The sequence below is a fragment of the Carlito syrichta genome, unplaced genomic scaffold (assembly GCF_000164805.1).
Source record: "Carlito syrichta isolate Samal-C Ts95f unplaced genomic scaffold, Tarsius_syrichta-2.0.1 Scaffold301807, whole genome shotgun sequence".
NCBI classification, from domain to species: Eukaryota; Metazoa; Chordata; class Mammalia; order Primates; family Tarsiidae; genus Carlito; species Carlito syrichta.
This window is the reverse complement of record NW_007245903.1, coordinates 364,639-391,565: the sequence shown is the minus strand read 5'-3', so window position 1 is coordinate 391,565 and position 26,927 is coordinate 364,639. Positions and strand designations below refer to the sequence as shown.

At 39.9% G+C, this 26,927-nt stretch overlaps 1 protein-coding gene across 1 annotated transcript in view; it reads left to right on the top strand.

Annotated features, from left to right (window-relative positions):
- FRK (fyn related Src family tyrosine kinase) overlaps positions 1-26,927 on the top strand; it is a 96,162-nt gene that overhangs the window by 28,165 nt on the left and 41,070 nt on the right. Inside the window, exon 2 of the mRNA XM_008055270.1 lies at positions 24,074-24,195. Within this exon, the coding sequence (XP_008053461.1) occupies positions 24,074-24,195 (122 nt within the window). The remainder of the gene's footprint in view (positions 1-24,073; positions 24,196-26,927) is intronic.

Sequence of the window (26,927 nt, the reverse complement as noted above, 5' to 3'; positions counted from 1 at the left end):
TGTTCTTTTTTTATGGCTGCATAGTATTCCATCATGTATATGTACCACATTTTTTAAATCCAGTCCTCTTTTGATGGGCAGCATGGTTGGGGAGATCAATTTTTAATTCTTTTAGGAACCACTGCACTGCTTTCCATGGAGATTGTACTCCCACCAATAGTGTAGAAGTGTTCCCTTTTCTCTACACCCCACCAGCATCTGTTGTGTTTTGACTTATTAATGATAGCCATCCTTACCAGAGTTAGGTGGTATCTCATTGTAGTTTTGATTTTCATTTCTCTGATTATTAGTGATGCTGAGCATTTTTTCATGTGTTTCTTGGCTGCTTGTATGTTATCTTTTGAGAAGTGTCTGTTCATGTGCTTTGTTCACTTTTAATTTTAATTGTTTATTTATTTATTTTTTTGAGTTGGAGTCTCACTCGGTCACCCATACTGGAGTGCAGTGGCTGCTCCCAGCCACTGCAGCCTCGACCTGCTGGGCTACTGCGATCCTCCACCTCAGCCTTCCAAGTAGCCGGAATTACAGGCATGCGCCACCACGCCCAGCCGATTTTTTGATTTATTGTAGAGATGAGGTCTCGCTGCCCGGGCGGGTCTTGAACCCGCGGGCTCAGGCAATCCACTCATCTCAGCCTCCCAAAGGCACGGGATTACAGGCTGAGCCACCGAGCTCGACTTGTCCACTTTTTAATGGGTTGTTTTTTCCCCCATCACTTCATTTGAGTTCTTTGTAGATCCTGGATGTTGGGCCTTTGCCAGATGCATAATTTGCAATATTTTCCCCATTCTGTGGATTGTCTCTTTACTCTCTTGATGGTTTCTTTTGTTGTACAAAATCTTTTCAGTTTGATGAGGTCCCAGTTGTCTATCTTAGCTTTTATGGCATTTGGTTTCGGGGACTTGGTCAAGAATTAGTTGCCCACTCCCATGTGCATAAGGATGTTTCCTATGTTTTTGTCTTGGATTCTTATAGTTTTATAGGTTCTTATAGGTTGTACATTTGGGTCTTTAATCTATTTGAGTTGATTTTTGTATATGATAATAGATAGGGGTCCTGTTTCTTTCTTCTGCATGTGGTAGCCAATTTTCTCAACAGCATTTGCTAAATATGGCTACCTCTCCCCAATGTTTGTTATTGGTGACTTTTTCAAAAGTGAATTGGTTGAGAGACCATGCTTTTACTTCTGGAATATCTGTCCTGTTCCATTGATCTGTGTACCTATTTTTGCACCAGTATCAGGTTGTATTGATTACTGTAACCTCGAAGTAAAGTTTAAAGTCTGGAAGTGTGATTTCTGCTTTGTTCCTTCTGCTGAGAATTGTTTTGGCTATTTGTGCTCTTTTTGTTTCCATATGAATTTCTGTATTGTCATTTACAGGTCTGTGAAAAATGGTGTTAGTAATTTGATGGATATTTCATTGAATCTGTAGATTGCATTGGGTAGGTTGGACTCCACACTTCACTCTTTCTAAATTTTTGTTGTCCTTTCTAGTTTTTTGTTTTAGTTAAATTTGTAAGTATTTTATTTTGGGCATTTCTATATCTTTTGACCTTTGGTGTCTTGATAAGAAATGTACACTTGCTGGGCTCGGTGGCTCAGCCTGTAATCCCACGCCTTTGGGAGGTTGAGATGAGTGGATTGCCTGAGCCTGCGGGTTCGAGACCCACCTGAGCAACTTGGCGAGACCTCATCTCTAAAATCAAAAAATCAGCCGGGCGTGGTAGTGCATGCCTGTAATTCCGGCTACTTGGAAGGCTGAGGCAGAAGAATCGCCAGAGCCCAGCAGGTCGAGGCTGTGGTGGCTGGGAGCGGCCACTGCACTCCAGTCTGGGCGACAGAGTGAGACTCCAACTCAAAAAAAAAAAAAAAAAAGAAAGAAATGTACACTTAAACTTGATTTTTAAAACCCAATATCAAGTTTAATTACCTCATGGGGACATTTAAGCCAGTTATATTCATTATTATAAATATTATCATCTTTCAACCTATTTGATACTTTAAAAAATTTATGACTTCTTGCCTCTTTTCTGTTGAGGCTTTTTATTAGGGAGTGTGTTTTTGTTTATTTCTATTAGTATGATGGGAGGAAGTTATTTCATCTTAAGGAATAGCAGTGTTTGAACACTGTTAGATGATTTAAATATGTTCTCTCATTAGTCCTTGCAATCACCATGTGAAGTAGTTAGTGATAATTATCTTCAACCTATTTGACAATTTTCCACCCCAGCTAGCACATCTTCCCCAGTACATCTGACAGTTAGGACGGTCCCCAGTCAACTCTTCAGGGACTGGTGCCACTCTTGCCAGAGCACACTAAGTTATGCAAAAAGCAAACACGATGGCCCAGTCCCAGTATTTTCAAGATATATCACAGACTCCTTATCATCTTTTCCCTACTCCTCACCTTCATTTCTTGCCACATTTGGTACATTTTTCTCTACTATTCAGCCTGCCCAGTTTTGATATTCAATTGACCACTTGTCCAAGTCTCAAGTCCTGGCATCGTTCACTGAGGCTGTGTTTCCCTCCTGGTAAATCATGTGTAGAATTACCCCTCTAATAACTCACATCTTGACTTTTCAAAACCTTTTTTCTTTGTGGACAAAGCAACCAGCTTCTCTAACTCGGATCCTAAAATTTTTGGCTCATTAAAGAATGTCTTATCCACATTCCTGACACTTTTTCATTAATAAAAAGAAACCTAATTTTGTGTGTGTGTGTGTGTGTGTGTGTGTGTGTGTGTGTGTGTGTGTACTTATGTATGCATGTATGTAGGTATATACTGATTTTGTTGTTGTTACTGTCATTGTTTTTGAGACAGTCTCACTCTGTCACCCTGTTTAGTGCAGTGGTACAATGCCAGTTCACTGCAGGCTTGAACTCCTGGGCTCAGGTGATCCTTTCGCCTCAGCCTTCCCAGTAACTGGGACTACAGGCACATGGTTGACTAATTTATTTTTAATTTTTTTAAAATAGAGACAAGTTCTTGCTATGTTGTCTAGACTGGTCTCGAACTCCTGAACTCAAACAGTCCTCCCACTTCAGCCTCCCAGAGTGCTGGGATTACAGGCATGAGCTACAGCACCTGGCCTGATATCTTTGTTATTTTAATTTGCAATGTCCTAATGGCTAATAAATGATGTTGAACATCTTTTCATGTGTTTATTTACATTCTGTATATCTACTTCCAAGAAATGTCTCTTTGTCTTTTGCCCATTTTCTAGATGGATTTTTTTCCTATGGAAGAGTTTTGGGAATTCTTTATGTATTCTAGCTACCAGTCTTTTGTAAGATTTGTAGTTTGCAAATACTTTATGATATTTTCTTTATGATATTTATGTTTTCTCTCAGTCTCAGTAGATTGTATTTTAAGCCTCTTAATAAGGTCTCTCAGAGAGCAAACGTTTTGAACTGTGTTTTCATTTATTAAGCTTTTCTATTATGAACCATACTTTTGGAGTCAAGTCTAAGAACTCTTTATCTAGCCCTAGATTCTGAGGATTTTTTTTGTTTGTCACATCAGTATACTTTGAGTAAAGAATTATTTGCTATTTGTTCTCTAGGTATAGTTGAAAAAGAGAGAGACAGAGAGAATTATTTGCTGCAGACTTCTCATCTGAATTCAGAAGTCTTGCTAGCATTGAAAACTATGTAAAGGAATTAATAGATGAGAACATTAAGACACAGTTGGAGTCTTTCTTTAAAAGATGTTTTTGATGGTTCTTAGCATTATAAAGAAACACACAGTGTCTCTTCTGTGGGTTGTGGCATGAAGCAGGGAAGAGCATGGAAAGATAGGACACCAATTTTCTGAGCTTTGTAGAGTTATGAGTAGATTATTAGAACAAAGGACATCTAAGTGAAATGTCAAGAGAGATTAAGGTATTGAGTATTTTCTTATTTAATTCTATTTGACTCTTTGTGATACGCCTATGAGGAATGTACTATTTTTTTTAAAGAAAGACAAGTTTATTTAAAAGTAAATTAGAGAAAGAGAAGGAAGAGAGAAGATTCACCTTCCCAAGGTGGGGGAGGGGGCCAAAGCCAGGAAGAATGGCGATAGCCATGGCTCAAAGAGCACATGGCCACACCAGACTCTAGCAAGGTAATGGCCTGGAAGGTACTATTATTACTTCTTCTTTTTTTTTAACAGATGAGTAAGCTGAGACCAGAGGTCATATAACATGTGAGACATACTCATTTACAGTGAGGGAATGGCATACTTTGGCTTCTGTAGAAACATAGCACTGTAGCTTGTTCTCCTAATGCTATTTATTATCCTATATTATGGAACCCATGATAGATGACTCATATTCTTACCAGAGAATTAACACACAGAGATAAGTAATAAGAAACACACTGTTAAGAAATAGACTAGAAAAGGGCAACGCCTTCGGGTCCCCTCCCACTGTGGGAGCTTTTCTGTCCTCTCAATAAATCATGCTTTCTCACTTTAAAAAAAAAAAAGAAAGAAATATACTAGAACAAAGAAAGGTGTAGCCTCATAGGCCGAGCGTTTGGGTCTTCTAATAAGTCTAGTCTTTTAAAAGGTCAAAATTATAAGGGTCTGGCTTCAAGAACGGTATTTTATAGAAAGGACTTACTTTAAAAATATGTTCATGGTCTAAGCTCAGTTTCGTGATGACTTCACCATTGGAGTTTCCTTTTAGAACTGAAACTCAGTAGAATATCTTACAGTTAAATAAGAATTAACCCCATATCTAGATTTTTAAGAAACGTTTTAGTCATTTTTCAAATAAAGGGAAAGCAAACAATCCATTTTGATATTTCCCAGTCAATTTTTTTTTTCAAAAAATCACAGCTAATCAGATGCATACCTTTCCATAACAGATTAGATATTTGTTTTCATGAGTCCGAGTTTTGAGCCCCCTGCTAGTCCTCTGAAACTTGTGACTATGTCTATGCCTTTATCAACAAAGAAGCAGTGGAAATCTGTGTGGTGTCACTTGACAGATGTTCTGGGTCTTCATTAATTCCCCCTTTCATGAGGCAGAAATTCTCCCTGTTTTTTATTTAAAACCTTCTTTTTAAAAGGTTTTTTTTTTAAAAAGTAGACATCTTACCAGGGAAGCAGCTGTTATCCTTAAGCAACTCATATTTCCATCTCATTTTATTTGCTGGATGACTAATAATGTTGAATACATTTTCCTGGCTTATTTGCCAATCTTATGTCTCCTTTTGTGAAGTGTCTGTTCAAGTCTTTTGCCCATTTTTTGTTTGTTTGTATGTTTTTGTTTTTGAGTTGGAGTCTCACTCTGTCGCCCAGACTGGAGTGCAGTAGCCGCTCCCAGCCACCGCAGCCTCGCCTGCTGGGCTCCAGTGATCCTTCCGCCTCAGCCTTCCAAGTAGCCGGAATTACAGGCATGTGCTATCATGCCCAGCTGATTATTTTTAAATTTATTGTAGAGATGAGGTCTCGCTGCCCAGGCAGGTCTTGAACCCACAGGCTCAGGCAATTCCCTCACCTCAGCCTCCCAAAGGCGTGAGATTACAGGCTGAGCCACCAAGCCCGGCTCTTTTGCCCATTTTTAAACTCAATATCTGGGCCTACTTGGAATTAGTTTCTAGTGACTACTTTTCTCCTGAATATGGGTTGCAGTTTCCCGTTTTTTTGCTATGCTAGTACTTAATATAGGACATTGTTGTAGCTGTTCTATTCTAGCTTCTGCCACATTCTTTTGAGAATTACTGGCTTTTTGTTTTAGTGGATAGTCAAGTTGTCTGGAATTTAACTGCAAACTTTGTCTCCAACAAGTTATATAACTTCTTGTATCTCTGTTCTCTTCTTAGTTCACTATTGAGTATAATGTTAAGTAAAGGGGTTTTATTTTTTTATTTTTTGAGTTGGAGTCTCACTCTGTCTCCTAGGCTGGAGTGCAGTGGCACATTCATCACCACCCCAGCGTCAACCTGCTGGGCTCTGGTGATCCTTTTGCCTCAGCCTTCCAAGTAGCCACTACAGGTACTCACTACCATGCCTGGCTAATTTTTGGGTATTTTATTGTAGAGACAAGATCTCGCCAAGTTGCCTGGGCTGGTCTTGAACTCGTGGGCTCAGGCAGTTCACTCGCCTCAGCCTCCCAAAGTGCTGGGATTATAGGCTGAGCCATCAACCCCAGGCAAAGAGTTTTATTCTTGTCTTCTTCAGATGAGGAAGTTTCATTCTATTTCAACTTTGCTAAGTGTTTTTGTTTTATCATGAATAGATGCTGAATTTTTCAAAATGATATTTCTGCTATTGAGCTGATTACATAGTTTTTCTTTTCAGTCCATTAACAGGAACAATTACAATTTATTTTCAAATATAAATCAGCCTTCTAACTGAGATAAACCCCACTTAGTTGTGATGTATTTTTGATTAATTTGACTATTATGTATTTTAAGGATCTTTGCCTCTGTGCTCATGAAAGATATTCATCTGGAGTTTCCTTTTAATGAAAGGAAATTGATTTTAGTATCAGAGATATTCTGGCTTCATAAGATGAATTGGAAAATATTCTTTCTTCTTGTATTTTCTGAAATAGTTTGTAAGACTGATATTATTTCTTCCCTTAATTTTGGTAGAATTCACTTGTAAAGCCCAAGGGACATAGCATTTTCTCTGTGGGAAGGTTTTATACTATGAATACGATTTATTTAACAAATGTAGAGTTAGTAAGCTTTTCTACTTCTCCTTGTGTCAGCTTGGGCAAAATATATTTATTTAGGAACATGTAGATTTCATCCAAATTAATTAGTTTGTCGGCATATGGTTGTTATCACTATTACTTTGTTTTCATTTAATGTTTGTGAGACTCTGATGTCTCCTCTTTCATTGCTCATATTGATAAATTATTATTATTAATTTTTTCTTGAACAATCTTGTTAGAGGCTTATGCCTTTTATTAATTTTTTCAAAAATGTCCGTTTTTGTCTTTGTACATTCTTCCTATTGTTTGTTTATGTGACCATTTTTTTTACTGTTGTCTATGTTATTTCTGTCCTTGTATGGCTTTTAGGTTTAATTTATTCTTTTTGAATCAATTTAAAGGAACTATTTGGTATAGTTTTGAAAAACAATAGAGAGATTTGCATTAGAGCATGTTTAGAAAATTCATGTTGAACAAGTTTTGCAATCATATTATTCTTATTATCAAAAGATTTTAAGGTGACATGACCTTGGCTGTATATTTAATTTCAATTACATAAAATGGGCACAATGTCTGCAGGCAGCATAAGGAAATCATAAGGCAGAAAATCCTGTTCCCTACTTGTCAAGCCAAGCTTCTTAAAATAGCACTTTAATTTAGAGGTGAAAGCGCAGTTACACATTTCAGGCAGTTACCCTACTGACAGGCCCCAGCCAGCCACGAGGAACCCGCCCCCTCCAAAGGTTAAGCCTAGGCGTGGCCCCCACCTAAAATGGCGCTCCCGCCTAAGAAGGCTCCGGGACAAACTAACTTGGAGGCTCGGACAAGGCTCTCTGGGTTCTTCTTCCACAACAAAGCCCACCACTCCCGCGCCCGTGAAAGCCCCTACCAATCCCCAAAATGCCTCACCTGCCGACCAATAGGTAACCGACAGGTCGCTTTAAATTTCTATAAAACCTGCCACACCCCTGCCTCCATGCTGCAACCTAATTCTCAGGTTCTGTAGCCACCGCGCTCGTCCCATTAAAATCTCTTGGCCTTAACAGGTGTTGAGTCTCACTGCGCGCCACCGTCTTTCACCTACACACGTTCTTTTCCTCATAGCCCCTGCCTTTTCTGCCATTGTATGTGAAATTCTGTCTGCACCATTGATTTATTGACCATACATGTCAATTATGAAACATTTCCTCATGATGCAATCTCTTTAAATTTTTTTCTCCAATTATCTGACATCAGAATGATGTATGGTGTGGTTAGTTAGCTTATACTCATGTTTTTCCAACTATGATGTAAACTTGTGAGTGTGGTCTTATTTTCTAAAAAAAAATCCCCCCAGCTCATGGTAGGCCTCAAAAAATATTTATTTCAATGTTTTTTCTGCTGAATGCTTCCCAGCATTTAAAATATTTATAAGTCATGCTTTAGTTTCATAAAAAAACACGAAGAACCTGATCTTAAAAGTTAGTTGGTCATTAAAATATCACATTTAAAAGCTAACATGAAACTATTGAAATTTTATTATTCTTTTTGTTTCACTCCAATTTTCCAACCAAGTTTTGGGAACCACTTGTGTTAAGGTCATTTAAAGGTAAACCAGGTGACATGGGGACCAAAGTGAGGCCCAAACGTTACTTGTACAATGACCATTTGTACACCTAACCTTGAATTGTACCCCACCCACATCCTTAAAATAAAAAAATATATAATTGTCTTAAGCTCTCAAAAAATATAAATAAATAGAAGTAAACCACAAGATAAGATTAGAACAATGATAATTGTTGAAGCTGACTATTGTGTAAGAGTAGAAATTATAGTATTCTCTCTACATTGGAAATGTGTGAACATGTCATAGCGCAAAGTTTGAAAATAATCTATTATGACCATATGTATGGAAACTTAAGGGAATGGGAACATTTTGTCTTGTTATTGAGATTTTTTGTTTACAAAAATATTTTGAACATAGATGGATCTAGAGGGGCTACAGCATAAACAATTTGGAAGAGAAGTTATCTTTAAGAAATAGAATACAAAATGGTGTATCCAAAATTTAATCAGAAAGAGATATTTATCTAGCATAAAAGAAGAGAACACTCCAAGTTATCTAGGGACACTGACAAGTGACAAACACTACAACAATAATAAAAAATTAAGAAACTGCCTTCTAGAAACTGTTTTCCTATGTTCTTTGACTTTATTCTTTCATCTTCTTGGACTGACTCTTCATGTGACAGTGATTTTGCAATACCATTTTCTATAGAAAGAATAAATGGTAATTTGGCTTTACTTTTGAAATGTTTGATCAAATTTGTTGTTGATAGTTTAGGAGAGTTTCTTTAAGCTTTATAATTCATTACTTATAACAGAATCCACAATTTTGGAATTGCTTTTCTGAAGTGTTTATTTGAAACTCATTTTACTTTCTGTTTTCAAGTGTTACGCCTTATGCAACCAAGCCTGTCTCTAGGTAACCAATAGGAGTTAGTGTTTAACTTCCTAAAAGCTTATTACCATCTTGCAGGAACATTGTTAGAGTCTGCAGTCTGGCTTAGTAAGTGGTGACTATTACTTCTGACCCCTTCTGGAAAGCGAGGCTGGGTTTGAGGACATGCCTGTGTGTCCCCCTGCATCCTGTGCACAGTTTTAGAGAGGGCACGTGCTACTTCTCTGCCTCCTGCAGGCACACTGGCCCACTTGGTAACTGCATGCCATGCCATGCACTTTCTCTCATTTCTAGTTTCCTCCCCTACAGAATAGGGATTTGAGCACCTGCTCTGAGGACCCCAAGATTTGCCTGGGCAGGAGAACCACATGTAGGTGATGAAATTGAATTATAAAGTGGAATGCAAACGTCCTTCTTTCATGACTATTACTACTGTCATCTTCCTCATAGGACTGGTCATCTGACAGGCTGTGAGGTCGCTCACTGCTGGTGAAACCTGACTTGTTATTTTGCTTTTGGAATCAGACCTTCAGACAATTCTCTCTACAGACTTGTCCAACTTTTCTGAATTATTTGGTCAGCTTTGATTTTAACCATAAAACTCGCCCCCAAACAATCATTGGTTCATCCATTCATCTGCCATTCTACAGGACTGGGAGTCTGTTTAATATCAGGGGTTGTACTAGGCTCTTGGAGTTTCAGTGATCATCTAAAAGCAGGGCTTCTGCTTGCCTGAGCTTGCAAATGTAACAGGGAAGAAGGAACTAATCAAATAATACCCCAAATCAAGTAAACCAAGGAAAGGGTCATGAAGGAAAGAAAGACAGTGCTCAGATGCACGTAGTCTGGAGAGGAAGCTTTCTCATCATAAGCCCTTTGCATGAAGGAAGAGCAGGAGTTAAGTTGGAGGGAAACCCTCTTGGATCAGTCTACCGTCACTCACCTTTGCAGAAATCTCTCTGTGGGCCTACTGGGGGTGCCAAGTCCAAGGCTTTAGGATATCCCTAATTCCAGTAACAGGTCTTTTCAAATCTTACAGATTTGAAAATCTTTTCCTAGGTCACTATGGACAGGTCAGAGTTTATTACACAGAGTTATTGTATATTCCACTGGGTTTTCTTTTTAATTATCCCAGGCAAAGAGCCTGATGTTTTTAGAAACTGGAAAAGTCTTTGTGTCACCAAAATTGTGGAATAAACTTTCATTTAATTTCAATTGTTAATTAGTAAGGCAGCTATTGAGGCAAAACGTATTTCAATATCTTAAAACACATATTTGTATTTACATAGTTTACGTGCTACTTACAAATTGTATTTATATTGTACATTATTAGAGTATATCCTCTTATGAAGGTATTTTGTGAAACAGTAGACATTTAAGCTTAATTCAAGAAATTTATGATTTTAATAAATAAACTATGTTATTTGAAACACAAATGTAATTGAAAGGAACTCTGCCCTTCACTCTATCCCAGGGTATGGACTTGTCAGACAGTGAGAGGAGGCAGAATTCTGTTGTGACCCCCTGGTGTGAGAGTCTGGGCACCATGGCTCAACTTGGATCCAGCACTTTGGGAGGCTGAGGCTGGAGGATTGCTTGAGCCCAGGAGTTCGAGACCAGCCTGGACAACATAGCGAGACTCTGTACAAAAAAAAAAAAAAAATCAAAATATTAGCTAGGCATGGTGGCATGTGCTTGAAGTCCCAGCTACTTGGGAAGCTGAGACAGGAGGATCCCTTGAATTCAGGAGGCTGAGACTGTGGTGAGCCTTGATCATGTCATTGCACTCCAGCCTTAGCGACAGAGTGAGACCCAGACTTAAAAAAATAAATGTGTGAGGGGTGTTCTGCCTAAGGGGTTCTGATGTACTCAAGAACACTCTGTTTTCCAAACTCTGGCTGTTTGTGCCGCTGAGAATCAAGACCTGAAGCAAGTGACCTTTACTGAGCAATTTAGTGAGTGCTGGAGCCTAAGGAGGGACACCCAAAGTCTACCTTGGAGGGAGATTTGGGAGAAAACCAAACTGCTTTGCATACAAAAGCACAGGGAATTTTGTTAAGACCTGGCAAGGAGGAAAGAGGAAGAGGAGGGGTCTTAGTAACTTGGCAGAGGGCCCTACTCAGATGGGAAAAGGTTTTGAGGAAATTCCCTCTTCTGAGGAAAGGATATTACATTTCTATGAACAAGAATTTCTGGTTTTCTACCCTGGATTGCACTTTAAGCTTCACTCTTCACAGACTTTGCACAGCACTTGAATTGAATTTGTAATGTTTTGGGTGGATTGAAAATAAGGGAGTTGGTTCCAGGGTGAGTCTGTATGGGGGGTGGAGTGGGCCAGAAAGAAGGAAAATCAGGTGGGCTACAGCAGGATGACTCAGGGCCCAGGGGCCATGTTAGGAGAACATTCCTCCCTTAAAGTTGTACCGCGGCTTCAAGACCCACCTGGGCAACTTGGTGAGACCTCATCTCTACAATAAAACAAAAAATCAGCCGGGCGTGGTAGCGCACGCATGTAATTCTGGCTACCCGGAAGGCTGAGGCGGAAGGATCGCTGGAGCCCAGCAGGTTGAGGCTGCGGTGGCGGGGAGCAGCCACTGCACTCCAGTCTGGGCGACAGAGTGAGACTTCAACTCAAAAACAAACAAACAAACAAAAACCAAGCAGGGCTGTGCTTTTCAAAGTGCAGGACCAGGATTTCCTGCCTCAGAGCTGGGAATCTTCTGCCTCAGAGCTTCCCCATATGCTGGGAATCTCAGCATCCTGAGCTCCACCTCAGGCCTTCCCAGAGCACTTGCCTGGTACACCTCTTCCTGGGACATTCTTCAGAATTGGAGTCTGAGCACTTATGCCCTAGAGCAGGGGTCTCCAGTCCCCAGCAAGGGACTGGCACTGGGCCATGGCCCGTTAGTTACCAGGCCACGCAGCTGGAGGTGAGCTGGCAGCGAGGGAAGCTTCCCCTGTATTTACAGCCATTCCCTATTGCTGGTATCACTGCCTGAGATCTGGCTGTAGTCAGATCAGTCAGATCAGCGGCGGCATTAGATTCTCATAGGCGCACAATCCCTATTGTGAACTGTGCATGGGAAGGATCTAGGTTGTGGCTCCTTATGAGAATCTAATGCCTGGTGATCAGTCCCCCTGCATGTCTCCCTACTCTGCCCGAGAAAAAATTATCTTTCATGAAACTGATCTCTGATGCCAAAAAGGTTGTGGACCCCTGCTCTAGCGTAAATTGATCCTTAGGTGGGCAGGCATGGGCTGGGGGTGAGGAGGCAGAGTCGCCTTTTTGTTCAGACTGCCTTTCCTCTAACCACAGCACCCCCAAGGATACCCTTGTAGAATACCTGCAACTTCTGGAGTGAGGTGCAACTGCCTTTTCTTCTTGATCTAAGTGGAAACAAGAAGAAAACTAGTTTTCAGATTTCAGAGGTTTGTCTGCTGACAATATTTTGTTGACACCAAGCACAAACTATGTGTTTCCTGGCAGCACTTCTGGCTTTCCTTCCGAGAAGAAAAAGCTGCCCCGTGGACTTATTCAGTGCCTGCTATTTCAGAGCCCAGGTGTGGCATCTACATGGGCTATCAACAGCCTCTAGCTCTTAATGTCAGTGTTATTATTGGCTTTATTAATGATGACCATGCATAGTGTTATTGGGGTGCATGGGCCAGATTATCAACAAAGAGAGAGAGAGAGTGTGTCTGCTCCAACCCTTGGCAGAGCCAGTGTTCCATGCATGACTGCTTGGGGCACTGGCTTCGTTCTAACCCCTAAAGGATAGTGAAACCAGCACACATCTGTCTGTACATCCATGATGGTAGTTGCAGTTACCACACACACACACACACACACACACACACACACACACACACACACACACCCCTCTCACATATATACATGTGTGTCTCTGGCCATGTGTAGATTAAGAATAGACAGAGTTTTGCTATTTTTTATGACACATAATACTTGTTTTGGGGTACATGTGATAATTTGGTACATTCATAAAATGTGCAAAGATCAAATCAGGGTGGTTGGGATGTCTATCACCGTAATACCTACTTTTCTTTATGCTAGGAGCATTGGAATTGCTGTCTTCTGGGTATTTTGGAAATGTACAAAAGCTTCATGTTAACGATAGCCACCCTCATAAACAATGGAAATTTTACCCTGCATTGTATGCTTGTCAAAAGCAAAAGACAATCTTATTTAAATATTTTGATTTTTACATGAATTTAAGAGATGCCTCTGAAAATATCCTATCTGAAACATTCCTTTATAATTGAAAGTATTCCTTCTATTTATGTATAATTATTTTTCATATGCCATGACACTTTCCATTAAATGGCTTCTTCACCTTTCTTTGGCTAAAAGACCATAGCCCCCCAAGGAGATCCTTGTGAACACTTGTAACTTCTGGTATTTTGCATTTTCATGAAATGAGTAAAGACAAATACTGATATATCTTGGGAAAATTGCAGCTGAGAAATCTAGATATTGGCTTCAGTCCTAGAAGTCGTGGTGGAGTATGATTTTCACTCATCTCTTTCTCTCAAAGGTTTTATCCATTCCCCCCCACCCACAGCTCTATTTATTCTGCTGATTATTATTATTATTATTTTTTGAGTTGGAGTCTCACTCTGTCGCTCAGAGTGGAGTGCAGTGGCCGCTCCCGGCCACCGCAACCTCGACCCGCTGGGCTCCGGCGATCCTTCCGCCTCAGCCTTCCAAGTAGCTGGAACTACAGGCGCGTGCTACCATGCCCGGCTGATTTTTGGATTTATTGTAGAGATGAGGTCTCGCTGCCCAGGCGGGTCTCGAACCCGCGGGTTCAGGCAATCCACTCACCTCAGCCTCCCAAAGGCGCGGGATGACAGGCTGAGCCACTGAGCCCGGCTCTGCTGATTATTTTTAAATTTAGGAACACAGAGGAAAATCCTCTGAATCCCACCTGCCTGCATATTCTTGCCAAGTGAAAGTAATTTGAAAACTGCACTCTTCTTCCTTACTTTGCTTAATTTTTTTCCTACTTTGCATTTATCACCTTCAAACATATGGTATCATTTACTCATTTATTTTGTCATCTGTTTTTCTCCATTAGTATATGAGTACCACAGAGGGAGGACTTTTTGTTTCACTACAGCACTGCTTTATGTCTACTGACTAGAACTGTGCTTGGCACATAATAGCTGCTCATTAAGTAACTAATGAAAAATGAACAATGAGTGAATGGTAGGGTGGTAGGCGGTGATTATGGCTTTGACCTCAGCTCTCATGTGACCCTGGAGCAAACACTCAGTCTTATTGAGGGAGACAGTTAGTTTTTTTTCCACAAACATCTCTGAGAATTAAATGAAGCAACGAACTCTCTTCCCAGAAAAATACAAGTACTCGCTAAAACACCTTAGATCGCCATAAAAATTTCTTACCAGCTCTAAAGTTTGACCAATTGCTTTTTTTCTTTCTCCCCATAGAATAATTCTTTCTTGCTTTCACTCCCTGTACCCTACCACTTATATTTGTTCATGGAACAATTTTTAAATAATGTCACATTTTCTTCTCATATTTCTTGTGAGCTCAGGACTTCAAATTCTCTACTGTGCTAAATACCAAGTGGATATCTCAACATTCTTCTAATGTACTTTTCAAATTTTGCCAAAGATCTGCTTCTTCCATGGAGATAGTTTCCACATGGAATTACCTGCAAACATCAAAGACCTGTGTTCTTGATTCCTGCTGTCCAGTGTTGCCCATTAAACCAATCTGCCCACAAACACTTTTTTGGTTTCTTCACCTGTCCACATACCCTTTTCTTTCTTTCTTCCTTTTTTTAGATTTCTCATCTCTTTCAAATTCTTTTCAAAGTGTACTCTTTAAAAGAAGTCTTCCATACTCCATAGAGCTAACACTTAATTTATCTGACTACACAACACTGGATGATTAAATGCTTTTTTAAAAAATCACTTTTTAAAAATTTGTTACTTAAAATGATCTTTTAACTCCCCACTGCCCAATAGTCTAAGATTCTCGAGAGAAAAGAAATATATTCTTCTTTTGCTTTTTCATCTTTTTTCCATACAGTTGGTTTAAAATTAATGTCACTAATGTATTTCAGCATATAAAGCACATAGAAAACTATATAATTATTGCACTGTAAGTAATGAGAAGGGTAGGATACCTTCAAGTTGTTTGCAACATTTTATTTGAGATAGATTGAATGAAGTGAGGATGTGCATCACTTAGTGTTAAAATGATGGGATTAAAAACTTAGGCTTGAGTCTCTGGCTGTGTGAGTGTCTGTTCTGATGGGGAGGGGTATGTGCTACATCAGCTATGCAGTCTCTTGAATATCACTCAATAGAGGGAAACAGAGGACAGATGCTCACCACTCTTTCTTTCTGTAAGAGAAACCTGGATCCAGAAAATGCAGGGTAGATGCTAAGTCCACAGTGGGACATCATTGACCCTCCTTGAGTGAGGACCACACTGACTAATCACTGACTACACTCAATACTGGGCCTTGTCTATTCCCAGAGTAATTCCCAAAGAACAAGATTTCTGAAGATCTTAACAACAACAATAAAAACAGTGCTTCAGATAAAGTGAGATAATATCATTCCTGACACTGGGAATTAAAGTTTCTCGAGATTAAGTGAAGTAAAAATTCTTTTTATTTTTTTCCTTCTTGGGATGAAAAATGAAACTCATGAGAGGAAATAACAATTTTTTGATTGGGAGACAGGTAGAAAACTAAGTGAGACTGTCACTTCTGAAGTTAGTGTCCCATATACTCACTAGGAAGTATACTACTGCCCCAAAGTGTGTTCATATAGAGAACAGGAATGAACATTTGTGGGTTTTTTGAAGAAGGCATTTCTCTAGGCATCATAAGATCAACCGTGCTTACCTTCTTTGGATGGGACAAAGATGGAAACAGAAGATGACTAATGCTTTCAACTCTAACCCATATACTCCTAGTTTCTGGGACAAACATTATCACAAATTTTGTCCAAGAGCAAAGTAGATGGGTTAAACTTTACATTTTTATTTTGGGCTTGATGATTTAAAATGTCATTATATATGTACTCTTTGTTTTTTTATTTTATTTTACTTATTATTATTATTATTTTTTGAGTTGGAGTCTCACTCTGTTGCCCAGGCTGGAGTGCAGTGGCACACCCACTGCCACCCCAGTGTCGACCTGCTGGGCTCCGGCGATCCTTGTGTCTCAGCCTTCCAAGTAGCTGGAACTACAGACGTGTGCTACCATGCCCAGATAATTTTTTATTTGTTGTAGAGACAAGGTCTCACCAAGTTGCCTAGGCTGGTCTCAAACCCACAGCCTCAGGCAATCCACTTGTCTTGGCCTCCCAGAGTGCTGGGATTACAGGCTGAGCCACCAAGGCAGGCCTGTTTTTTATTTTAAAAGAGAAGTCAATTTTGGTCTTCATTTCCCTTTTACCCAAATAGAGGACAGTTGTGAAACAGAAACACTGCCTTGAGATCAAATGCCTATGCACACCTTTGTTGTATTCTTTGTCAGCTTTTCGTGAGAAATTGCGTACTTTTGATTACTAGACTCAGGGAAGTGGGCTCAGGTTATATCTAGATTCTTTTACAAATAGTCATCTCTCTTGGTGAGGAAGTCACAGATTATTTTGCCTTACTTCCTCCGTAAAGAAGTTCCTTCAAAATTCCCCTTTCATGATGACTATCAAGGTGAACAACAGCATAAAAAAAAGCTTCATCAAATGACCCAAGCAAGAGCTCTCTGGTTTCTGTGTGCCTGCAAATCCTGCCTCTGATACTGAACTTGACTCGTCACTTGATCACATGTTCTTCACATGTGTGCAGCCCTGATATACTTATATTCTAAAGGACAGCAAAGTGAGTTTCATTTTTGATCTTGACATTCATACTCAAGTTCTCATTGGGAGAAGAGAGAGGGGTCAGATTGGAATTTGTGGTCTGAGGCCTGTTAATGTTAGAAGCTGGGCTGCCACTGGCCCAAGCAGATGAGGCTTTCCCATCAGCACATTCTACTTTCCCATAAGCAAGCTATGTGGTTGGCACAAATGAGATTACATGGACACACAGGCATTATCTAAAGTTCAATGTTCAGTATAAACCAAGAGACTGTATAAAGCACTCACACGGAAGTACAATGTATTAATTGTTTCATCAACAAGTATTTATTTAACAGCTCCACAAGACATGTGGCGTGTTGCTTCATGCCAGAGATATGAGGCGTTACCTGACTCTGTCCTTGTGCTAGGGAGGTCTGCAGCCTCCAGTGAATGAACACAAGGAATCATCTAACAAACAGTTAAAATATGGCACTAGCTTTTGCATGCCACACACCAAGTCAGAGACATAGTCACTGAATACTGCAGGAATTCTGAGTAGGCAAGTTCAAGTGGTGCCACTGTAAGTGGTGGTAAGAGTGTGAGCTTAGCTGGAACAGGGAGTTATGCAGGAAAGGTAAGATGGGAGAAATGGCTGGTGTCTAGATAGTGGAGGGCCTGAATTTTCAGGCTAATAGGGTTTTATTCCAAAAACAGAAAACCCCTTACTTGTGTAGATACATTGGTCAGTTGATTAATCTAGTGGTGGTGGTGCAAGCAAGGGGGAGAGACTGAGATAATGCATGCGAAACTCGTAACCACAGTGCCTGGCTCCCTGTCTGTGGTCAATAAATACAAGCTATTAGTGTTAAAGAGAACAGGCAGTGAAATGTTGCCACAATCCAAGTTGTAACATTGAATCAGACAAAGGTTATGGTGAGGGAAGTGGAAAGGAAGGATGAGGAACAAAATACATAGAAGTATTATTATCTTTTCTTTGTCCTTCACATGCCATGTGAGTGGGAGAGAGTGACGGGGCTAGATTCTTGGGAGCCAAGGGAGATGGTAGGGGAGGGGACTGATGACCTGGACAAGAGGAAGCCCCAGGGGCTTTTCTGGCAATGTTGCCCAGACATAGGTAGAGGCAGGTGAGTCACAGCTCGAGAGTCCATGAGTCCAAGTCTTTCATCTAGATACAATAAATGACTAAACATGATGGGTGTGCCCTGCACACTGTGAGTGTTGTACAAATGTTAGTGGTGCTGATGCTGGCCAATCATATTGGCAAGGACGATAGGTGGTTTTATCCTTCACCACATATGTGGGTATGATGCCAACCTTATAGACACTCTGCCCCTGAGCTCTCAGTGGGAGTCACCCCAGGCTCTTCCCCATGACTGATCATGTCAACTGGATCCACATGCTTTCCTTTCTGCATTTTCTGGAAGGGTACATTTTTATTTTTTCTGAGACCAGTCCTAAGAGCTTATTTTTTTCAGAATCTGTCTACAGAACATGAAGGTAGCTGCCTTGGTGTTTAGGGAGACATTAGAAAAATTAAAATTATATGTTAACTTTTGTAAACTTTAGTCAGTAGGTTCTGGGCATTAGTTTTCAATTTAAAAAATGTAAGAGGAAATTATCTCTATTTGATGGAATGAAGGGTCACTGAGGTAAAATAAGACTTCGATGAAATGACAAAGCGTTAATGGACGTACCATGTCTATTTTCATGCTGATTTCCCTAAATTTTGATTGATATCTATGTTACTTAAATGTTGATATTCAGTTACGCTGCATAAATTCTGTGTTTTTTTAAAGGCTCTTTTTGCCTTTTTTGAAATAAAGACCCTCCAGTTAATCTTACACAACTGCTTGCCCCTCTGCCTTTTTGGATTAGTGAAATGACCTACTGCCACCTGGTGGCAGTATGTCCTTGTCAAGAGTTGCAGGCCGGGAGAAGAGTCACTTGTGATGAAACTGTCTATGCAAGCATGAGTAAGGTCATGTTCACAAATCTACTCATGTTCTGTCAGGACCTCACATTCAACACGTCTGAGACCATATTTATAATGTCTGCCTTCAATGAGTTTTCTTAGAATAGGTCCTATGTACTGAACATGAATGTGCCCAGACATTAAGCCCTTTGCATGTATTACTTTTCCTAATCTACAAGACTATGAGGAAATTATCATCATCCCTGTTAGCGAATGAGGACATTGAGTATTCAGAGGCTCAGTCACTTTCCTAGCGAGATGCTGTGGGCCTGGGCTGTTTTCTGCTTTTGTTGCATTGCGGGGCATATTGTCCTCTAGACTTCCAGGTTTGAATCCTGGTGTCATGGAGGGTCTTCCATCTGTTCCCTGCCCATCCATGATCACCTGTTTCACATTCCTTGGGGATTTTTCCTGAAGCAATCAATTCTCACTGCCAGCATTTCTAGTGCAGACCTTTATGACATATACATTTTTGAAGCATATTCCTGATTGATCTATTTTAATTTTTGTTTAAATAAATTTTAAAGTAATCTCCAACTACATTTTGCTGTAAACACCCAAGTTATAGAGAAGAATACAGAGTAAAAAGTGAAAACACTGTGTCAGCATTTTTGTCAGCTGTCACTAATCTCCAGAGAAATAAGCACATGTGATTTTTGGTTTGTTAGTTTAAAAAATATACATGAAATGGTAACACTCTTGTTACTTTGCACTACACCTTTTATAAACAAAACATCTTACAGATCTTTCTTTGTCAGTGCTACAGAACTGACTCACAGTAGACACTTGACAATGTTTCTAAAATAAGTTTGACTTAAGCCACATACCTTTCTTCCCAAACCAGGCATCATACTTATAGTTCTGTTTTTTATCTAATTGCAGCATTTCTTTCTCACAGGACATGGCTATCATGGATCTCCTCCTATGGGTTATAATCAATCAAGATCTTTTTCATGGCATCATATGGTAAAAAGATTATTTTCGTTAAACATCAGCACAATGTGAGTGTGTTTTCATGTAGTCTAACTTCATGGGATGATTTTCATACCCAAGTGCCAAGCTCTAACTTACTCTAGCTATCCTGTGTAAGTTTCTACATGGATTAATTACTTTTTCTATATGTAAGTAGTTCTCAGACTTCAGTGTGCATCAGATCACCCGGGGGACTGATTGAACCTCAGATTGCTGGGCTCCACCTCTGGAGTTTACGATTCAGCAGGTACAGAGTGAGACACGAGTCTGCATTTTCATGGGATGCTGAAGTTCCTGCCCTGGGGACTGTGCTTGGAAGCTCCTGGGCATGCACAGCTCTCCTGAGAGACCTTAGACCTCCGAGGGTCTCTTAATTCCTCTCTGCACTAACTGCTGACAGCACGCAGAACTGCAGCTTAAAGGGGGTGTTGTAGTGGCTGTGGTGGACAGCCAGGCCTGGGGTGCGTGTGCCCTTCCAGCCAGTGGCCAGCAGGGGCTGCAAAAGGCAGGGCTAACAGAATAACAGTCGGTTCAGACCTCAATGACACAGCAGTTTTCACCTGTGCAAAGCTTGAACCGCTCCATCATCTGCCCATGAGTCTCCCAGCAGCACGTGTGCCGGAGATGGCAGCCTGGCTGCTGCGTCCCCTTTGAGTATAAAGGGTGGTGATATAATGCCACTACATCCAGAAGACAGCTGATTATTTACGCTGTTCACTTCCTCATTGGAGCTCAACCAAGCAAAATCCCCGTATTGTGTAACTTGCATCCAGTCAAACACGTATATTCATTTCATCCTTACCATGGATTCTACACTTGTGTGATCTGCCTTGTACAGTAATTATACTAAAGCCCCAAACTGTCCAGACAGAAAAGAATTTTAAACTTTTTACTATCAATTTCCTTTACAATGTAGTAAAATTGCATTATCTTCAATCATTTGATTTACAAAACTGCTTGCTTCTACTTATATTGGTCAGAGAAAACACATCATTTATAGACTTGATGATGTAAAATACAAATGTATGTACATAAACTTATATAATGGAGCATTTATTATTGAGAACAATGAGATATAGTAAATATAATCGTAATTCTGAGAATTTAGTTTGCTAGATAAATTCTTATAAAGATTTATATACTTATATATTATCAAACAATTAAAGGTTGATGCACAATCAATGTACTTTTAATCAGAAAAGGCATTGAGTTGATCAGTATATTTGACCATTATTGCTTCTTTGCTTGAAATATTTGTGTGAAGAAATGTTGCCATTTCCGGAAATGCTTGAGTACTTTAACCATTGACTTTCACTAAATGTGCATGTTTTTATAAAAATATGTACAGTTTTTAAATGTTTTTGCTTAAACTTTATATAAATGCTATTACAATGGTGTGTATCATTTTCAACTTCCTTTCATCCCTGAGTCATTTTTTTTTAGATTTTATTTATTGATTTTTATTTTTTTTAGAGACAGGGTCTCACTCACTATATTGCCCAGTCTGGAGTGCAGTAGCTATTCACAGATACAATCTGGTGCACGACAGCCTTGAACTCCTGAGCTCAAACGATCCTCCAGCTTCAGTCTCCTGAGTAGCTGGGACTGCTGGCTACTGCTTTAATTTTTAATTTTCTACTGCTTTAATTCTTTAATTTTTATACAGTAGTTCATTTTGTATCTATAGCCGTTTGTCTACCTATTCTCCTGTAATTGACATTTAGACGGTTTCCAATGTCTCACTGCTATAATTCTCCAGTGGAGAATTCTGTAGTGTGTCTCCTTGAGCTCATGACATTGAACAGGGTACAGACACTCAGCTTTACCAGATAGTGCCAAAGTGCTCTCTCAATCAGTTGTACGAATTGTGTTGTCACTGGATTTATATAAAGGGTCTTGTTTCACAATTTCCCCAGTACCTGATAATGTGAGAGTTTTTAATTTGGAAAAGTATAGAACTGTACTTCGTGGTAGTTTTATATGTAATATTGCTAATATTCTTAATCACCAGCCCAAATAGAGGCTGTGTTTCTTTTCTTATTTTTATTAACTATTTGGGTTTTGCTTTTCTGTGAACTGTCCAATTATATCCGGTGCCAATTTTTCTACTATGTTATCTTTGTTGATTATGGATCTCAATATAATGTGAATACTAATCCTATTTGGGTTTATGTAATTTGCAAATATTTTCTCCAGGCTCACGACTTGTATTTTAATTTTATTTCATGGTAATCTTATTTATGCAGTGTTTTAAACAGTGAAGTAATGAATATTATCAAACTTTCCCCTTAAGGTTTGAATATCTTTTTCCTTTTGTCTTGCTTGAGAAAACCTCTCTAGCCCATTGTCTCCAGAAAGTTCTGAAGTTGACCTTTCATGTTATGTCTTTCATCTATGTGGAATTATTGTCTATCCTATAGACATCAATTTTTTCCCATACGTTATTAATGGTATTGGCATTATTTACTGAATCATTCATCCTTTCATCACTAATTTGTATGCTTAGGTCTTTTTGAGATTTTTATTATGTTCTAGTATCCTATTGACTTATTTCTGCAATAGCAGAAAATGTGCATTTCTGTTTTTCTATGAATTCATTCCATGGCCACTTCAGAATGTTTTCATGCCGCCCATGGTTTCGATTGGAAAAACAATACCCTGTGAACATCAGCTGGACCCCTGATATCAATGTGCAGTCATTAGTGTAGTCTACCAAATGCTTCCAATTCTCTGCCTACTGGAAAATAGGGGAACTGCACTTTCTACTCTTTGGATTTAAGCAGACCGTGTGGTTTATTTGCCAGTGAGTTCATCCCTGAGTAGACTCTTTAGAAGCTGTAGGAACCCGCCTGAGATTTGCTACATTTTCTAATCCTGGCTCAGCAAACATAAATGCATGGAGCTAGAAACTCCCTGAGTGAGACTTGGAGCAGAGACATGGAGCTGAAAGAAAAAATAACTCCTTGGTGTCTGATACCACTGAGATTTTGGAGTTGTTCATTACTCCAAGATGACCTGGCATATTCTGACAGATGTAGTTAATGTGACGTAATTTCTAATTGATAATTAGGACAACAGTAAACAAACACCCTGCATTTGCTAGAAGGTTCTATTTTTATCTGAATGTTTTTCTTTCAAAATCTTTCCCTTCAACCTGCTTTCAACTGCGTCACTTGTAGTGCACTCCAATGCTCATCACCTGTCAGACTCCAGCTAGCTTTTGATAATCGGCATCTTCTCTCCCAGTCTGTTTCTTCCATCAAGCCTGCATTTCCTCTTGGGATGTTTCCATTTTTAACAAGGATACCTGAAAAGTTCAGTAGTTTATATAAAGTCTTTAATAATGATGGTCACCTTCATGGCCCCACGATGAGAGGTCATTTGTGAAAAGCAGGTGTTCCAGCGCCCTCTGATTAGATCACATCGATTCCTGTCAACCTGATACATCTTTCAGATGGGCTCTGATATTGATGTTCCATGAGTCTTTGTTGGGAATGGTCACATTCATGAACTTGTGTGTTCGGTATCTGGCTCATATTTCTAGAATGGTAGATGAGAGGGAAAAGACAAGAGGTGGGGATGGCATTAGGAAGCTATCTCCTAGGCAAAAATGCTTGCTCCTGATTTATGGAATCATTTCTTAAATGTCCAGAGAACTACACTTTTTAAAAAAATTCCAAAGCAGGGAGAAGAAGAGAACTACATTTTAAATTGTTCACACTTTAATGTAAAGAATATGAATCCTTTGATGAAAATATTTGCCTTCCAACTTTGAGAGGTATCAGGTGAGGCAGTGGAGAGATGCATGGTGATGACGAGTAATTTCAGAGTTTGAAATGTGACTGGCTTACATGGCAGACCCGAGGTGGGCTTTGACTATGGTGGGGGATGGGCACAGGACCTCTCAGACAAAATGCAGATCTGAGAAGAGACATGGTAGCAGGCATCAATCAAATTCCTGCTTGTAATTTTTAAAAAATGAATCCTGGTGTGAGTTATAGGCATCCTGAAAAACCATTTCAAGTGTCAGAAGCTACCATTTATACCTGCAATAGTTTCACTAAAGAATATAACTAACTGTTTTTGATGTTAGAACACTATCTTGCCAAGCTTCTTGCTCCTTAAAAAAATGAATGTTTGCTTAATTAAAGTTTACATATCTCTCTTTTTAGGTGGTTCTTTGGAGCAACCAAGAGAGCAGATGCAGAAAAACAACTATTGTATTCAGAAAACCAGACGGGTGCCTTTTTAATCAGAGAAAGTGAAAGCCACAAAGGAGATTTAGCTATTTCAGGTATGGGCATTGTTTTGTGTGATTCCAATATTGGTTCAAGAGTCTGCAGTTATGAACTTGCTGTGTGAGCATGGATGTGATAATTTTAAATTTGCCTTATTTCTTATTTTCACAGTAGCACCAACATTAAATCTACTAAACTACTTAAGAATAATATTAAAATCAGCAAAAACATGATTAAAGCTAGAAGTCTCCATAAACAATTTCAGATATATACACTCTAGGTAGGAGATGGAAAATACATGAATCTGGCTATCCTTTCTCACCTTTGCGTTACCTGGGCTCCTGTTAGAGAAATGATCAGTGAGAAGCCAAAACTACATAGTATCAGCACTGAGATTGCCACAGTACCAATTTTTTTTTTTTTCTTTTTGCATTTCACTTGTCTCTGCCTGGTAAATCGAAAGCGAATGGACATACTTAATGCAAATCCATTTAAATAACCCCATAACATGTAACATTTGGTCAAATACAGTTTTTCACCTAAGAAGGATCAAATTCATGTTTACACTGCCCTAGGGAAAAAGGAGCATGGGGAACCTGAGAAGTATCTTTAAGGGTTGAAGGTACTTACGTGTATGTCTTTGCTTTCAAAAATCTATGTTTATAGGTTTGTTTGTTTTTTTTTTTTGCATGGGGCGTAATGTCTTTTCTTAAAGACTGCACTATCTCTGAATGTGAGACTTCTTCTTTTCTTGCTCTGTTCTGCATTGTCTAGGCCTGTCGTGTGTGTTATCCCCCTGAAGCATGTATTCTATGTACTGTGTTTAGCTAGTAAACCTCCTGGGGAAAGAAACTTTGCTTCCTTCCTTCCTTCTTGCTGCCCCCACTCAGCGCTTATTAGACGCGATGGCACGTGCCTCACCGTGTCTGGCTCCTGAGTTGGAAGTCAGGGTGGCCTCCACAGCCCCACCCTAAAGCAGGCCCTGGTTCCACGTATTGGGGATTTGGACCTGACTGAACTCTGGCTAGACTGTGTATATTTTATACCCATAGTCCTTCTATACACCTGGTAGTCCCAACCCTCAGGGTGGATAGGTCAGAGCTGGAGCGATTCCAGGGTTGTGGTGCTGAGGCAGTTTATCAGAAGGTCTGAACTCCTGGGCTCTAGCGATTATCCTGCCTTGGCCTCCATGCTGGGATTACAGGTGTGAGCTACCATGTTCTGCCCTTCCTGCCTGTTCTGACACTGAGTGGGTCTGGGATTCCAGAATGGTGTGGATTCAAATTCACTCTTAGTGCCATGTATAAAGGGTTAGAAACTGCTGTTCTGATGGCCATTCTCAAAATATGCTTAAGATGTCTCATTTGCCGGGCTCGGTGGCTCAGCCTGTAATCCCGTGCCTTGGGAGGCTGAGGTGAGTGAATTGCCTCAGCCCGCGGGTTCGAGACCCGCCTGGGCAACTTGGTGAGACCTCATCTCTACAATAAATAAAAAAAATAACTAGCCGGGAGTGGTAGTGCGCACCTGTAGTTCCAGCTACTTGGAAGGCTGAGGCGGAAGGATCACCGGAGCCCAGCAGGTTGAGGCTGCGGTGGCTGGAAGTGGCCACTGCACTCCAGTCTGGGCGACAGAGTGAGACTCCAACTCGGAAAAAAAAAAAAAAAAAAAAAAGATGTGTCATTTACCTTTTACATGTTGCTTATACCCAGGATGATAATCGAAATATTGAATGACTGATATGAGATGGGCATTAGTCACTCAGAGCACGTGTTCCATGGGTTGGGATTCCTATCAATGCACATTGGTATATACCCAGGTGATATACCTGAATATTTCATATATTGTTTCTTTATTCTGATTATGAAAGAAGTATGAAAATTTTATATAAACAGGGCAGCTTAAAGAAGAATAATCTAGAATATGACTTTCTGAAAATTTAAATATTGAAATACCTCTCCTGTCAGGATTTTAGTAAATTCTTGACATATTTATTTATACATTTATACCTACATATACCCCCATACACAGAAAACAAAGTTGCGATCATCTTGGGAATAATAGAATACATATGTGTATTTATGTTTGTATTGTGAACAGAAGTTCTCTGAAAGGGATTTTGGACGAAAGAGACTTTTTATTCTGGTGAAGCTTGCAGGCCCTGGAGACACAGCCTTTGGGCAGAGTGAAGGCGTATCCTAGCAAAAAGGGAGGATCTGGGTTATAGTAAGTCACTGTCCCAAGTTCCCAAGCAGGGCTGGTTATGCAAATACAGGATTCTACTTGCTTAGTTCTGATTGGTTGATACAGTCGAGCCTTGATTGGTCATTACAACTGAGCCTTGAATGGTCATTACAGCTGAGCCCAGATTGATTGCTATATTTGAGCCTTGATAGGTTGATATGACTGAACCCTGATTGGTTGATACACCTGAGCTCTGATTGGCTGATATAACTGAACCTTGATTGGTCTGTACAGCTAAATTCTTACTGGCTGAGGCAGGTGAACTCTGAAAGCACCAGAGTTAATGGGTTTTCGGGGAGCTTAGAGGACAGTGTGTCCTCTAGTCAGCAAGTGGTCTATTTTATTTATGGATTGACTGAGTCAGAATCTCCCTCTGTAATTGAGATTGGAGTGCAGTGGCATGAATCACAGCTCACAGTAACATCAACCTCCTGGGCTCAGGCGACCCTTCTGCCTCAGCCTCCCAAGAAGCTGGGACTATAGGCACGTGCCATGACACTTGGCTAATTTTTCTTTTTTTGTAGAGGCAAGTTGTTGCTATGTTGCC